At 40.7% G+C, this 15,825-nt stretch overlaps 1 protein-coding gene across 2 annotated transcripts in view; it reads right to left on the bottom strand.

Annotated features, from left to right (window-relative positions):
* Nucleotides 1-15,825, bottom strand: part of TMTC1 (transmembrane O-mannosyltransferase targeting cadherins 1) — a 244,192-nt gene that overhangs the window by 17,516 nt on the left and 210,851 nt on the right. For both annotated transcript variants that reach the window (XM_053921684.2, XM_024575801.4), the window contains exon 13: nt 12,545-12,653. In XM_053921684.2, the coding sequence (XP_053777659.1) occupies nt 12,545-12,653 (109 nt within the window). The remainder of the gene's footprint in view (nt 1-12,544; nt 12,654-15,825) is intronic.

Below are 15,825 nucleotides of genomic sequence, written 5' to 3'. Positions count from 1 at the left end.
GTTTCTAAAAGTATGTTTTTTCCTACTTGCCAGACTCCGTAAATTGTCAAACTCAAAAAGTTAAAGATGAATGAAAATCTCTAAATCTTTCAATCTACTGAAGAAAAAATCTACAAAGATAGCACCTACCAAAGGACTAGGAAATCTGTGAGTAGGCATAGTATGTTTGTTAAATGGAAGGCAGAACACAAATTATGTAAGGCTGCAATCAAATTAAGGGTTAGAGAGAAGCATTTGATATTTATGGACTCATCCATTCATTCGGCACGTGTTTATGGCCACAGCTACAGACAGGCTGACACAGTGATTAAGCACTGGGCCCCACTGTAAACTGGAGATGACAACTACCTTTCCCAGGGTTGTTGGGAGGATTAGATGAATTAAAACCTGTGAAGCACTTAGAAGAATGCTTAGCATATAGTCACGTTAACCATTTTCCTTACTATTACTATCAGGAGTACGGCTAGTGTGAGTATTACTACTTAAAACACTGAGAGAGAGACACCAATGATATGGAGATGAATGAAACAAAATACGTCTACTTAAGCTCAAAGATGAATGAACTCACAAATAGAACCAGTGCACGTGGAGTATTAAAGAGGCAAGTGCAGATGCTCTGAGCTCAGGTGGCCTAGAGCTGTTCCTGCCGCCACAAAATCATGACCCGCCCAAGCACATTTCGGCCAACAGTTTTGAGTTCCTCTCCCATCAAAACTCTTTAAGTAACTCTATATGAGAAATAATCAACTGACTTGAATGGTTTCTCTGTTAATTTTTCTTAATCACTTTCCGATACAGAGATGAATAAACGATATCTTAGAGGCAACCCGAGAAAGATTACCCTGGCTAATCCCAGCCTGAAGAATCAGTTCCTGAAAATCTTGAGTTTCCAGTTACCACCCGAACAGTGTTAGGGTTTGACATGAATGCCAAATTTTTATTTTCATAAGATCAAATTCTCTATTTTACATAGCACCTTTAAATGCACTAACATAGTCATAGATTATTCAAATTAATAAAAAGTTATGAAAAATACAATAGATGAGGTTTTTAGCACAGGAAATAAAAGAATATTAGAGCTGGAGAGAACATTAATGGATACTAATTAACTACCATTTTTAACAACTAGAGAACCTTGGCTGCAAAGTGCTTAACAGATTTGCCCAAGATCTCAGAGCTACAAGGGGACAGAGAAGAATGTAGGTTTTCAGTGGACATTCAGGGAATTGGTAACTCCGGAATAAAAGCAGTTTCTGGAAATAAATGAGGGTGTGTCTAGCATCAAAGGAAACAATTACACCTTTGGCTCTCCATCCATCCATCCATCCATCCCCTCAACAGGTATTTCACAAGTACCATCTGTGTGTCAGGTATAGAGTTGAGACCTAAGAGTAAATGAGACAGACACTTAAGTGAGAAGGCAGTGCCAATGGATGGTGCCAGTGTTGTGGAGAAGCACAAGGGACTTGGGAGGCAGCAAGAACTGACACCCAGACTTGGGGTCCGATGGGTACTGCAGACCTGTCCTGATCCAAATGGCCAGGGATGCTGGCCTCCGCCAACTCCAGCACCAGCGTCCACGTGAAGATGTGCTTGGAAAGAAATCTGTAGCTACTTGAGATCTTAAAAACAGCCTTATAACTAAACTGTGGGAGAGTGGAAAGATGGTTTTCCTGAGAGAGAGAAAATGGATGTCTTCACAGTCTAATGCGCTGAAGTCAAACACAACAGTTAACAACAGTTTTCAAGCGCAATTACTGTTTTACCTGATGTGAATTTACTTTTCTTCCCCCATTTTCTTGCATCTCCAAAAGAGGCAAGGAGATCACCTTTTTCATGTAAAACTTCTCTTGTGTTTGGCTTTATGTGCTGGATTTCCCTTAGAAATTCAATTTTCAAAGTCCAGAGAACAAAGGGATTTAAAAGACCATGTGTGTCAGAGGCAAACAATCACCTCTCTGTGCCCCTGGTGAACCCCAAGGGCAGGCTCGAGACTCTGCCCCTGTGAAAAATGCCTTCAGTATCGGTCTTTCTGTTCCTTTCACGTGACTGTACGTTTTCAAGGAATGATTAACTCCCTTTATTAAAAAATGAAAGAAGAAAAATACTGCAGAAGAAAAATACCTCCTAGCTGTTTATTTAAAATAAATTCTACCTCCTCTAGAAGGACAATGCATTTATCCTAAAAAGTAACAGGAGTAAATCCCCAAAGCTCCATGTCAGGCCCTCACTTTCATTCACCTCTTCTGGTTAGTGATCCTGACCTAAGCCAGACTGTTCCTGGTCTCTGCTGATTTGTAAGATCCCGGGGAAATGAACATAAACTATTTGTAGAACAAATTTAATTAAAAATGCCGGGGACCTGACAAAACATACTGCCTGCTGTACATCAGAATCCCCAACCCACCACTGCCTCAGCATGGAATTGGCCCGCAAGGGCAGTGGTTCCAAACGCCAGCAGGCAGCTTGGTCTCCTCTCCAAGGCGTGGAGGCATTCCCAGCGGGGTGGGAATAAAATGGGCCTTTGGGGAGAGATAAAATGTACTGGGCATCTCCACTTTTTACCTGCTGTAATTCCCCAGCATGGGATGCTTTTTACCTGAAGGGAGGGAAAGGGAAAAGTAGAGCTTCTGAAAAAGGAACCCTGACTGTGATTATTCTCTTGGACCAACTGGTATGTTCAGAGAACATTTTTAATCGTTCAAGTTGCAGCAACCAGCACACACAGACATGGGCTTAATGTAGCAATCCTAACACTTCTTGGTTTCGGGATCCTTTTGCACTCTAAAAATTACTGAGGACCAGAAAAGAGCTTTGCTTCTCTGAGCTATAAGTATTTACTTCAATAGAAATGAAGCTGAGAAATTTTAAAAGTATTAGTATATTTAAATTTATTATAAACTCAAATAAAACACCTTTATATGAAAAGTTATATTCTACAAAGAAAAATTAGAATAGTGGCATTATTTTATATTTTTTGCAAATCTTTTTAATGCTTAGTTTAATAGAAAACAGTTGGATTTACATGTCTACTTTTATGCTCAATCTATTTTTATATGATTTTTTTTGTTGAAAATATGAGGAAATCCTGGCCTCACACAGACATTTATTTGGAAATGGGGAGGATATTTTAATAGCCCTTTCATAATTGCGGATGCATCATGTACCCCTAAAAAGCTACTGTATCCTCATGAGAGAACAAGAATGAAAAAGGCAAATTACTTGTTAGTACTATTATGAAACCTACATAGACCTTCTTGGACCTCAGGGGTCCCCCGGAAGCCCTTTGTGAGCAGCTGGCTGAGTGAGTGGCCTGTCACTACGTGTGCTTCCCATGTAGAAGTTACAGCGCGTGGTATTCCAAAGTGGTGAAGGACCTATGGGGATGGGGGTAGGAAGCTGTCCTCATGCCCTGACATTGTGGCCGTGCATCTGAAGGACTTTCGAGAGGTACTGTCACTCTGTCAATGCTGTGAGCACATGGAGTCGTAAGGTATCTCCCCGTCAACTGAATGGCTTTATTTTGTTCATCTTTATTTTGGTCACTCAAAGGTACCTCAAATCCAGATCTCCTAGTAGCAAGTCCCAGTGTACTCACTAGCACTGGTTACTCAGTGACACGTGGAGGAAAAGCAATGGGAACTACTTGCTGCAATTTTGCTATACCTTTATCAGACATTGCTGAAATCTTGGACAGAGATCTGAATTCTTCAAAAAAGGACTGAAATATACCTACAAAATTAAACATGGAAAAGACTACATAAGCGATCCTCCCTCTTTCAGAAAATGCGTAACTTTATTATGACTAATACATGACTTTATTTACTGTTACAAACCTGGGAAGTTTAGGACGAATGGAGGTATTTAAACTCATGTCAACGACTTCTCTGAGAAACTCAAGAAACAGCAGTTCCAAACAAAAAGCAGAGATGTTCTGCTTTTGTACCTTCCCCTTTGCTTTTTTGTTTTTTACAAAACATCTTTTCCACTCATCAGTCATCAACATGGACATTTTTGAGAAACATGCTGTCAATATTTGATGTCTGATTCTCTTTCACATTCAACTGAAATGAATCAACTGCCCTGGCAATTCTCCACACCACGGAAATATTAGATATTTCCGAATCTGAATTTTCTCACCATCTAGCAGACTGTGATCAACACCACCCTGTGATAATTTCAGTGAGAGAAACAGTTTAAAGAAGAAGTGCCAAGAATCATTTTTTTAAAAAAGCATGACAAGTGTAAGTAAACACAGGGAATAACACTGTCAGAGGAGACCGGAAAAAGAGAGAACACGCACATTTCACCAGCAGCTTTCTTCCCATGCCATTTGATCTTCATTCTCTGCATTTCTAGGCACAGGACTCTCTATTAGAGGAAGGCACTTCGACTGTTCTCCACCTAGAGCCTTCACATGGTCTACTCCCTGTGGCCAGAAAGCTTGTCCTATTCATTTTCACCTAGTTATAATCGACAAGTTCTCCAGGTACCAGACTGAATATCCCTATTTGGTCACTGTCGGCACTCCCCACGTACCCCTTCCCACATTAGGTCTGGTCCGCTTAACATCTGCACTGGTGCTCTCCCTTTGCCCGTTTGTCACAATTGTGTTGGATATTTGGGAGGGGCCAAAGATGTAATTCTTTGTTTAGGGGGTGGACTTACAGTCTAGACTCCAAGTTCCATGAGGGTAAGGCCCATACCTTGCTACTTCAACAATCTCTAATGCTTGGTGGTAGCATTAAATGCTCCATAAATGTGTGCTGAATAATTAAATCAGTGAATCCTTAAAGTAGGGTTTAGTTCAAGTTCACTTGGCCACACGTGCAATGCTATACATGGCTGAATCTAACCAAAAGGGGGTATTTTTAGAAGGCAGAAATTGACCCTGAACCTCTTACTCTTAATCTATACTTCTAATTTATATTTTATTGTTCCAATTTTCATTCCTGTATCAGGTGAACTCATATCCCAAAATACATAAAAGGAAAATATTTTAAGTATTATCAAATTAATTAAATGAGTTTTTCAACAGGCTATAAAGCTGGGGCTTGCCATAATTTGCGGTGGTTCAGAGTCATAAACAATGCTAATTTTATTTCCTTTACTGCTGGTGTATTGTAAGCTATATGGTCTGTGGCAAGCATAAGCTGGTTAAAAATGATGGTGGGTCTGTAAATGTTTATAATCCTATCTGTGAAGCTGGAAGGCAGCCAGTTCTGAATGCTAATGGAGAACCAGAAGAGAGTAGCAAGTCAGAGACCACCCCGACTTTGAACCTAAGAGTTTATTTGTTGTCCTTTGTTTTCTTCTTTGCTGCAACAGACACATAGGAGCGTGGGCTTTCTTCTGGACCCTTTTATGTATCTCATTTCTATGACAACCCACCCACCTGGGTTTCCTCTATCACTTCTCTTCTCCCTTCTGGCCCTTGTGCACCCAGACTCATTAACTATGGCCCACTCCCACAGGCCAGTCCCAGGACCCCAACATCACACAGTGAAAGAGCAGTGGGGGAGGGGTTGAGAGACCAGGCTCTAGTCCAGGTCCTGACACTAATTATCTGTATGACCTTGAGCAGCACTTAATTCTGTGCACCTCAGTCTTTATCTGAAAAATGAGAAAACTAACAGATAATTTAGGGGTCTCCCCTTCATACTATTCTTCATTTTCCCCTCAAGAGAAATTACCTACTCATAATATTGTTTCACTTTTCCTAAGTCCTAAACCTACCTCTCCACCCCTGCCATCTGTCCATATGCTACTTTCATTTAAATGTTCCACTGACACTCAAGACATAAAGGTTTCACCCTGCTGGCGGCAGAGCATATCGGTACCACTCTTTTGGAAAGCAATTTAGTAATGAATCCCAAGTGATTTCGTAAGGTGCCTCAATGACACATACTTATCCTCTTTGATATGGGAATTCTACCTCTAGGAATCTGTCATTAAGAAATGATTCATAATGTTGTTTTAAAAAGTCATAGAAAGACAAAGTTCACACACACACATACATGTGCACACACCAAATGACCAGCAGCTAGGATATTATGTAAATTATAATGCATCATTTGATAAACTAGCATGCATCCATTAAAATGGTATTTATGGAGGCCATTTAGCACCATGAAAATGCATATTACATTACATATAATTTAATGGTAAGTGCAAAAAGCAGGATGCAAACTATATGTGAATGTAAGTATGAAAAAATATATATTTAAAAGACCTGCAGGATATTAAAATTGAAATATTTGTTGTTTCTAGATATATTACAGGTGAAAGGTGTATTTTATTTTCTCTGATTTTTACACACTTTCCATTACATATTCATATTACTCCTGTAACTGACACCAGTGTTGAAGCTGCTCTCATTTCCTCCCTTCCCCAAACCCTGCTTCTCCCTGGTTTCCCCATGGCTGTTAGTGGCTCAGTAGGTCTTCTCAGCCCTTCAGGCACTCTGCACTCGAGTTCTTAACTTTCTATTTTTCTTTTCCTTTCATCCCTCACATGCAGATAGTCCGTCAGTACAAAACAAATCTATTTCCACAGTACAGTGTATCCATTCCTACACTTTATTCCTAAAACAAGGCTCTCAGCTTCTCACACCAGAATGCATGTAAAGCCTCCTCCAAAACACCCCACATATTTCCACAGGATTTTCCCTGTCACGTGTTTTAAAAGCCGCCCCTCAGGCATTGAACCTTTGCTTTCCATTACATACCAATTTCAAACTTGGGCTCCAATATGTTCCATCACATAATGTCTTTTCAAGCTCATTATCCTATTTTTCAAATGTCCCCTTTTCAGATGCTCTATTCTGCCCCAATTTACTTACTACCTTCAGGTTCCAAAAGAGTAAGAAACACAGTATTAGTCACAGAAAACCCCTAGAAGGCATTATTATGTAAACTCATGGTTTTATTAGCAGTGAGGACAGGAAATGGTGTCAACAGACAGCAGCATGCTCGCAGTAAGGGCAGGGCACTGACAAATGGACCCACCCTCCCTCCCTCCTTCCTACCTACCTACCTACCTACCTATGGAATCACAACCTTAGATCAGGGGGAAAGATCTCAGAAGGAGTCTGACAAAATCTCTCACAGCACCCTTGTGGCCAAGAGTTTTGGGGGTCCCCCCAAAAAACAGAATTATCTTCTGGAGGGCAATGCCCTTGTAATACTGACTTCCCCCACTAGGAACCCTCCCGTATACCAGCTGGTGGTGTTGTGAGAGACTGCTTTTGGCTTCAGTGAATTTTTTTGAACACTCTTTCAACGTGTTTGTCAATTCACAATGGGTGATTTATGAGCGCGCCTGCCCACACTGCACTGAGTATTCAGCAGTTTTTGACCAAAAACAGCATGACCTCCATGCCCCACCCGCCCTATTCACCTGATATTGCCCTGAGTGACTTTTTTTGTTGTTTCCCTGGGTGAAAAAAGTCCTCAAGGGGAAACGTTCTGCTGACATGGAAGAGTTAAACGAAACATGGTAGCAGCACTGAAGGCGATGAGTTCAAAGGCTGTTTTGAGCAGTGGAAAAAAGTCTCGGTAGGTGTATTGCATCCAATGGAGAGCACTTTGAAGGCGACTGAAGTTTAAACATGTAAGAATAATTACATTTTTTATAAATAAATTCTGGGTTTTTGAGGGCCCCCATTGTATAATTCAACAAATTAACCAAAAGTTGAATAACTGTACCTAAAGAGCCTTGGGTAAAATGGAGGTCAACCTGGAAAGAAAATTCTACAGCCACAACTTGGGGCTCCGCTATGAGCCGGGCAACATTATTTACTAATACTGTAAATAAGTAACTAGAAGATATTCTTACTCAACTTGCCAACTGAAATAGCTGGAAAGGGTAGTTAATATAATGAATGGCATAAAAAAATAAATAAAAAGTCCTGAAATTTTAGGCTGATATAAAGAAGCTGAGATAAAAAACAGATAAAGATGAATTCTTTCATCCAGGCTGTAAACACTTGCCTGCAAAATGGGTGAGACCTGGATTAACAACGCTTCACTTTTTAAGGGTTTTCAGTTGATTGGATCTCCAATCTGAGCCAGGTTATCATGTGGATGCTAGACAACTAATACTCATTCATTTTAGGGTGTGAAATAATAGGTACACAGGAGCTCAAGACAGGGAAGTAAGAATTTCTATTCCACCGGGAGCTTATGAACTAGTTTGAGAAGCCAGTTCAATTTGGGAGCCACACTGTCATGAGACAACAGGTAATCCAGAGGTTAGGCAAAGCTACGTGACTGGAGGGAAAGTACTTGGACAGCAGGGTAAATGAGACACAAGTTTAAAGAGGTGGGGCTACCTTAGAGAAGAGATGATTAAAGACATGACAAGATAACTAACTGTGCTCAGCAAGCTCTCTGTTGCACGGGGCCCCAAGGGAGCAAATTACAGAACAGGCGGTTTCAGTTCAGCGTAGGGAAGAGTTTTTTAACATTATATTGGCCCCAACCACAGCAAGCACGGGCCGTCCATGTGCAAAGGTGGCCCTGGTAGGTGACCTGTGAGGGGAGTTTCACAAGTGTGTCTCAGATCGACCAAGGTCTGCACACACTGCTTTCACATACCCTGGGTGTTTGAAAGTGCGGAATGCTGTTAAATAAGGTTGTGCCGCTACTCCCCCACACATGAAGAATTAATTTTGCTTCCAAAGAATGTGAAGCTCTAATAGTTTTTCTGCGCCTTGCTTGTATATCTGAGGCATTCTTTTTATCGCTAAAGAATTCAAGACATGAAGACAAGATGTTAAAAGAGAGGGAAGGCGGTCCGGGGTTATACTGCTTGGCTGCTCTGTCTCTTTGATGTTCAAGTCCACTGCCCAGAGGAGCAGCACAGAAAGCCTTTCCATCTTCCAATTATGCTCTTAGATCTCAAGCATTCTACGTTTGAACCCAGAATAGGAGAGACCGGCGAAAGATGTGGCCTTTGTATGTAGGAAGAGATCATGGCCATAGTCACGATTGGTTTTTGTAAAAATTGTTCACAATTGTAACTATGAGGTATGCAGTAACATTACATCACCTTGCCATTGTGATTCTCAAAAAATAAACTTATTACATAATTGATTTAAATAAAGCATTTGACACTTCTTAAACATAAATGATGAAACAGTATATGCTGTCCTTTTTAGTTGTTACCATCTATAAAATTTGTTAATAGTAAGATACTTTAGAATGGACTAAATAACTCTCTATCATTTTAAAAATAGTAATTTTTTAATGAACTTAGAGTTCATCAATTTGGAAAAAGAATACAACTGAAACTTTCAGATGATTATTTTGGCAAATCACTTTTCACATATTAACATATTAAAATTTTATTTGTATAGAAACAATAGCACTAATTACATTGGAGCCTTAAGCTATTCATTAAATATTCATTAGCATGTAGTTGATGTTAAACCAGATAGTTTTAGACACCCTAAAGTGTTAGAGGCTTAAGAGACAGTGAGGGTAATTTAGAGTATTTATCAATATTCAGGTTTGGAAACTGAGTCCCGGAGAGGTACTGCTCACCCAAGTCTGAGCAGTTGGTTACCACGAAGTGAGGTCTAGGACCAGGCGCCCCCGTTCACTGTCAAATGCTTGTAGTAGCACAGCACGGAGTAACTGTATCCCAAAGTAACTGAAATTAAGACACGCTGTCTGAATGCCTGCCTTACACAGTAAACTCTCTTAAGCCCTAGTGAAGGAAGACGTATACAAAGAAGAAACTGCTTTTATTTTTTAAAAAACACAAACTTGTAGTCTTGCAAGGAAAATAAACCTGGAAAACTGCTTAAGTTATAGTTCAAGATATTAATTTAGAGGGGGAAAAGGTACAGAAAATAAGTAGCATGAATAGTAGGTAGAAGATAGACAGGGCGGGGGTTAAGAATAGTATAGGAAATGTAGAAGCCAAAGAACTTATATATATGACCCATGGGCATGAACTAAAGGTGGAGAATGTGGGTGGGAGGGGGTGTGCAGGGTGGAGGGGAATAAAGGGACGAAAATGGGACAACTGTAATAGCAATAAAATATATTAAAGAAAAAGAAATAAAAGTATATGATTAGTCTATATGTGTTTCCTAAACAGTTATAGGAGCCTCAATACAATGTAACTCACCATGAGATGGGAAGGTGGAAGAATGTTGAGGGAGGAAGTGGAAGTTGACTTGGATCTTGAAAAACAGGGAGGTTTTGGAGGGAGAGAAAGAAGAGATGGCATTACAGAAAGATGGTACTCTGTGAGCTCCCTGCAAAGAGCTCCCCCAGAACAGCGTACCATGGTGTTACTAGTACTATTAGATGAGTGATATTTTCATTTATCTGGAGGGTCATTTTCACCAAGGAGAGCAATTTAACATTTACTATTTGTCCTGGTGAACTGTGAAAAAAAGATATGAATGGGAACTATTAATGCAATGCCTTCTTTATTCATTTACTTACTTATACCTCATTATTTCACAAAGAAACTGAGGCAGCTTTCAAAAATATAGAACACAAACTGAACAAAAATAAATTATTAATGAAAATGATCATAAACCCAGGGTTAAAAGCAACACTCGCAGAAAAGCAGATTGTACAGTCTAGATTGGTTGTTAGTCTGAGGGGGGATGGAAATAGATTTAATCTTTCCGGGATTTGCAAGATTTTTCATGCATTAGACTAAAAATAAAACACAAACCTTGTAATTCAAAAACCTAGCCTTTCCTAATATTGAAACATGAGAGAAATTTCTCCCTCGAGACGTCATAAAGAAGCCACTGAGTGATGTAGGAGGTGCTGGCCTCACCCCTGCTCCTGACCCCATGGGTGAAATGACTAATTTCACACAGCTATTCCTCAGTGCAGGACAAAAGCATCACACAGAGGCACAACTCAGTCACAAAACAGCGTGGCCCATAGGCCCAGACCTCCTTGTAATATAAGAGTAAATTTAGAGTGAGTGCTGGATTGGAGGGACTCCATGTTCTTCAGTTCATATTGATTCATGTATTTACTCAGTATTTATTGATTGCATGCAGTGTGACAGGCGTGGAGATACAGCCATGAATAAAAACAGGCAGCCATTCTCATGGAGTTAAGTATTCTGGTGGTGGGAGAAGGATCACAGGCAAATAAATGTATGAGAGATGGTGGTAAACGATATGGGGAAAAGAAAGGCAGGGCAAGGTGCTAGAGAACATGGGGGGCGGTGAGATTCGTATTTAGAAAGGGCAGTCACACACAGCCTCTCCGATATGGCAGCAGTCAGGCTAAAACCAGCATGACACGAGGAAGGAAACACTGAGACGTCTGAGAGAAAAGTGCTGCATGCAAAGCGGACAGTTTGTGCGAAGGCCCTGAGCGAGGAGCATGCTTCGCACGTCTGAGTAGCTGGAAGACAGCCAGTCAAGCATCGTAGGGTGAGGGTCTTCTTATGAAAATAAAGGACGCTGAATGAGGTGAGAGAAGGGAATAATGATGGAGTCAATCATTTCTTCAGAAAACCCCTACTGTGTCTGTTTCAGCCCAGGCCAAAGGCAGCCGAGGTCTGCCAGTGCATACCATAGACCACGACCATCATCACAAATATGTGCTAAAACCGCCATTAAAATCGCCCACTAGAGACATGGGCTTTTGTCTAAAGCCCACTTACATTACACGTAGACTATTAGAGCGAGACAACTACACTTACCACTTCTGACATGTAAATATCCACAGAATGTCTTAATTTTGTTTCCTGATGAAACCTCCAAAGGTTTTCAAATGCAAATTGCACCCCTAGGTACCTGACATGCAGTACCAAATCTTCCATTACATTTAAGCCAACTGAGTGTTGCAGGGCATCCTTCAAGGGTGCTCTGCGAATGATTTTAAAGACAATCTGGCAATTGTATGATAGCAGAAGCTACTGTCTACCGAGGGCACTTATGTGTGTCAACAAAACTGTATCATCAATTCGGAGAAGACAACTTACTTTTGTGTCCCCATAGCAGGGGACAGGCACCCAGCACATTGACAAGTGGCACCAAATCATGTAGACACAAGAGAAAAGAAGGAGGGAAATTAAAACACTCCTTTATTTTATGCCAAGAGAAATGTTATCTCAGGAGTCTGTCCTATAAGCCTCTGTGATCTAACAGGTACTCAGACACTGGATCTATAAGATGACTGATAATTGGTTTCATATTAAGTTTAGAGATCTTAATACCTTAACAATCCCCCCAGAAAAATGTGATTAAGTAAATAGTATTAAAGCCAGCAAGTACTGTGTGTTGCTCTTGACAGATTTTGTCCCAAAGTGATAGAGAATATATCAAAGGCCTATAATGAACCACTTTTGTCTAAAGATCACCTACATTTCACAGAAAATATTAGAGGTAAAATACTATGCTTGTAATTTCTGTCAAGAGGAAAACTGACATAGGGGTTAGTTGTCCAGTGTGAGCTTATAAACTAAACCACGAGTATCAAAATCTGTGTAATATTAATTTATTCATTCAACAGTAAAATTTAAAAAATATGTGAAATCAAATAGAAACCATCACCTGCTCAGCCAGTAATGAAGCTAAGCTTGAATAAGCATCTGCAAACTCTGGACCATATTTAATGGAATCCTTCAGTAAAGTGATAGCCTCTTCTTTTTTCTCCTGGGACCTATAGATTACAAGAGGGGGGAAAAACATCTTTTAATAAAACTTTGTTTTGATCCTCTGATTAGATTTTAAGATCTATTTGTTTTAGCAAAGAGTAATTGATTCACTCTGTAAATGAGTTGCAAATGAATTGGTTTTATTGCAAATGAATTGAACTACACTGTCTCAAGGCGTTAACAGTTTCTACCTCTGAATTCTCAGTGGAAAGAGGTGTTAAGGCACAAATGATGCTGCAGGTTAGTCACTGATTTTTCTGCCTTCACTTCCTGTTATGCACTTTTGGGGAGTTTTATTGAATATCTTTGAAGTTTGTTGGCCAGAAAGTTAGACTCTCCAAGCAGCAACTTTGTGGCAAGTTGTGTGAGCAACTGAGTGGTGTGGGAGCCAGACGCTAGACTGTGGCAGATGATCTGTGCCCCTGGGTGACATGCTGCCCCTCTACCGACTGGGCCCCTTCGGTGGCTAAGCCACCCATAAGCAACAAGCCAGCCAGACTGCCCACATTAATCTTTGTTTTTATAACTGAGAGACATACATTTTACACAAAATTTATAACATTAGAAAATACTGGACTTCCGGCCAAGATGGAGGCATAAGTGGACACACTGTGTCTCCTTGCACAACCAAAAGAAGGACAACAAATTTAAAAACAACCAGAACTGACAGAAAATTGAACTGTATGGAAGTCTGACAACAAAGGAGATAAAGAAGAAACATTCATCCAGACCAGTAGGAGGGGCGGAGCCCGGCAGCGGGGCAGAGAGGACTTGCAGATGGGTGGTGGCTGGTGGATTAGGCAAGATGGTGACTTGCAGACTGGGCAGTCCCACATTCTTGTGCAGATAAACCAGGAGGAAAAACTAGGGAGTGAGACAGACTGCACAACCCAAGGCTCCAGCACGGGGGAAATAAAGCTTCAAACCTCTAATTGAAAACACCTGTGGGGGTTGAGGCGTCAGCAGGAGAGACTCCCAGCCTCACAGGAGAGCTCCTTGGAGAGACACACAGGGGCCTAGAATGTGCACAGCCCACCCACTTGGGAAGCAGCACCAGAAGGGCCCAAGTAACTGAAAACCAGCAGAGAGTAGAGCAAGCGCCATTGTTCCCTCCCAGATCTCTTCCCCACGTACAGTGTCACAGCGCAGTGACCAGCATTACCCCACCCTGGTGAATACATAAGGCTCCCCCCCTTACATAACAGGTGAGCCCAGACCAAAAAAAATGGCCCAAAGGAAAGAACAAATCAAAGCTCCAGAAAAAATACAACTAAGTGACAAAGAGACAGGCAACCTATCACATGCACAGTTCAAAACACTGGTAATCAGGATGCTCACAGAATTGGTTGAATATGGTCACAAATTAGATGAAAAAATGAAGGCTATGCTAAGTGAAATAAAGGAAAAGGTACAGAGAACCAACAGTGATGGGAAGGAAACCGGGGCTCAAATCAACGAGATGGACCAGAAGGAAGAAAGAAACATCCAACCAGAAAAGAATGAAGAAACAAGAATTCGGAAAAATGAGGAGAGGCTTAGGAACCTCCAGGACATCTTTAAATGTTCGAACATCTGAATCATAGGGGTACCAGAAGGAGAACAGGAAGAGTAAGAAATTGGAAACTTATTTGAACAAATAATGAAGGAAAACTTCCCCAATCTGGTGAAGGGAATAGACTTCCAGGAAGCCCAGGAAGTTCAGAGAGTCCCAAAGAAGTTGGACTCAAAGAGGAACACACCAAGGCACATCATAATTAAATTACCCAAGATCAAAGATAAGGAGAGAATCTTAAAAGCAGCAAGAGAAAAGGAGACAGTTACCTACAAAGGAGTGCCCATTAAGACTGTTGGCTAATTTCTCAAAAGAAACCTTGCAAGCAAGAAGGGGCTGGAAAGAAGTATTCCAAGTCATGAAAGCCAAGGACCTACATCCAAGATTACTCTATCCAGCAAAGCTATCATTTAGAATGGAAGGGCAGATAAAGTGCTTCCCAGATAAGGTCAAGTTAAAGCAGTTCATCATTACCAAGCCCTTATTATATGAAATGTTAAAGGGACTTATCTAAGAAATAGGAGAAGATCAAAAACTGTGAATGGTAAAATGTGAACAAACTCACAGTTATTAACAACCACACCTAAAACAAAAACAAAAACAAAAACTAAAACCAACTAAGCAAACAACTAGAACAAGAACAGAATCACAGAAATGGAGATCACATGGAGGGTTATCAGTGGGGGAGTGGGAGGGGGAGAGAAGGGGAAAAGGTACAGAGAATAAGAAGCATAAATGATAGGTAGAAAATAGGGGGAGGTTAAGAATAGTATAGGAAATGTAGAAGCCAAAGAACTTATATGTACAATCCATGGACATGAACTAAAGGGAGGGATGCCGGGGAGCGGGGGGGTGCAGGGCAGAGGGGAATAAGGCGGGGATGAGACAACTGTAATAGCACAATCAATAAAATATATTTTTAAAAAATTAGAAAATACTGTGACTACTGGCTGGCAAACAACAATGAGCTTTTTTATCATCATGTTTTTACTAAGACTTGAGGCTGGGCCTGTGTTTTTCATTTTAATCTTCTCCCAGTGATTATGCCTCTGATATGAAGAGTACCCAAGGCCCCAGAGTAATTACCATTATATCGGGTGACAGTTCCCTTTCCTCTTACTGCCATGAGGAAACCCTGGGTCATTCTCCGAATATCACTATCTTTGAAGCCAAAAATAGCCACTGGCAATGATCGACTTTGCTACTAGTACAATCCCACAAACTCTGATCATTTGCTAAGTGCTAGACATTGTAACTGGCAAAAGAAGTGGAATGAAGAACAGAACTCCTGGAACTATAGGGCACACAGCCAAGGGAGCCCCATCTTTACCAGCCACCAGTGCTGAACTGTGTGCTGACATTCTTACTATTTAGAACCAACAATCATTGAGCCAGCAGTGAATATCTACCATATGCTCTGGTAAGTTTTCATGTATTATTAATTTAATTCTTACACCAATCTCATGCAGCAGGTATTATTGTCTTATTGTACTCATTTCTTCTAATGAGAAAATTTGGATTCAGACAAAAGTCAAGTGACTCATCATATTCACATAATCCATCTTCTGAGTCAAGAGCCAGCGCTCTTCTAGCACACCATGTCTGCTCATCCTAACTACTTATTT

This window comes from Desmodus rotundus, chromosome 3 (assembly GCF_022682495.2).
Source record: "Desmodus rotundus isolate HL8 chromosome 3, HLdesRot8A.1, whole genome shotgun sequence".
NCBI classification, from domain to species: domain Eukaryota; kingdom Metazoa; phylum Chordata; class Mammalia; order Chiroptera; family Phyllostomidae; genus Desmodus; species Desmodus rotundus.
Note: the sequence above shows the minus strand (reverse complement) of the source record. Positions and strands in the feature narration are given on the sequence as shown.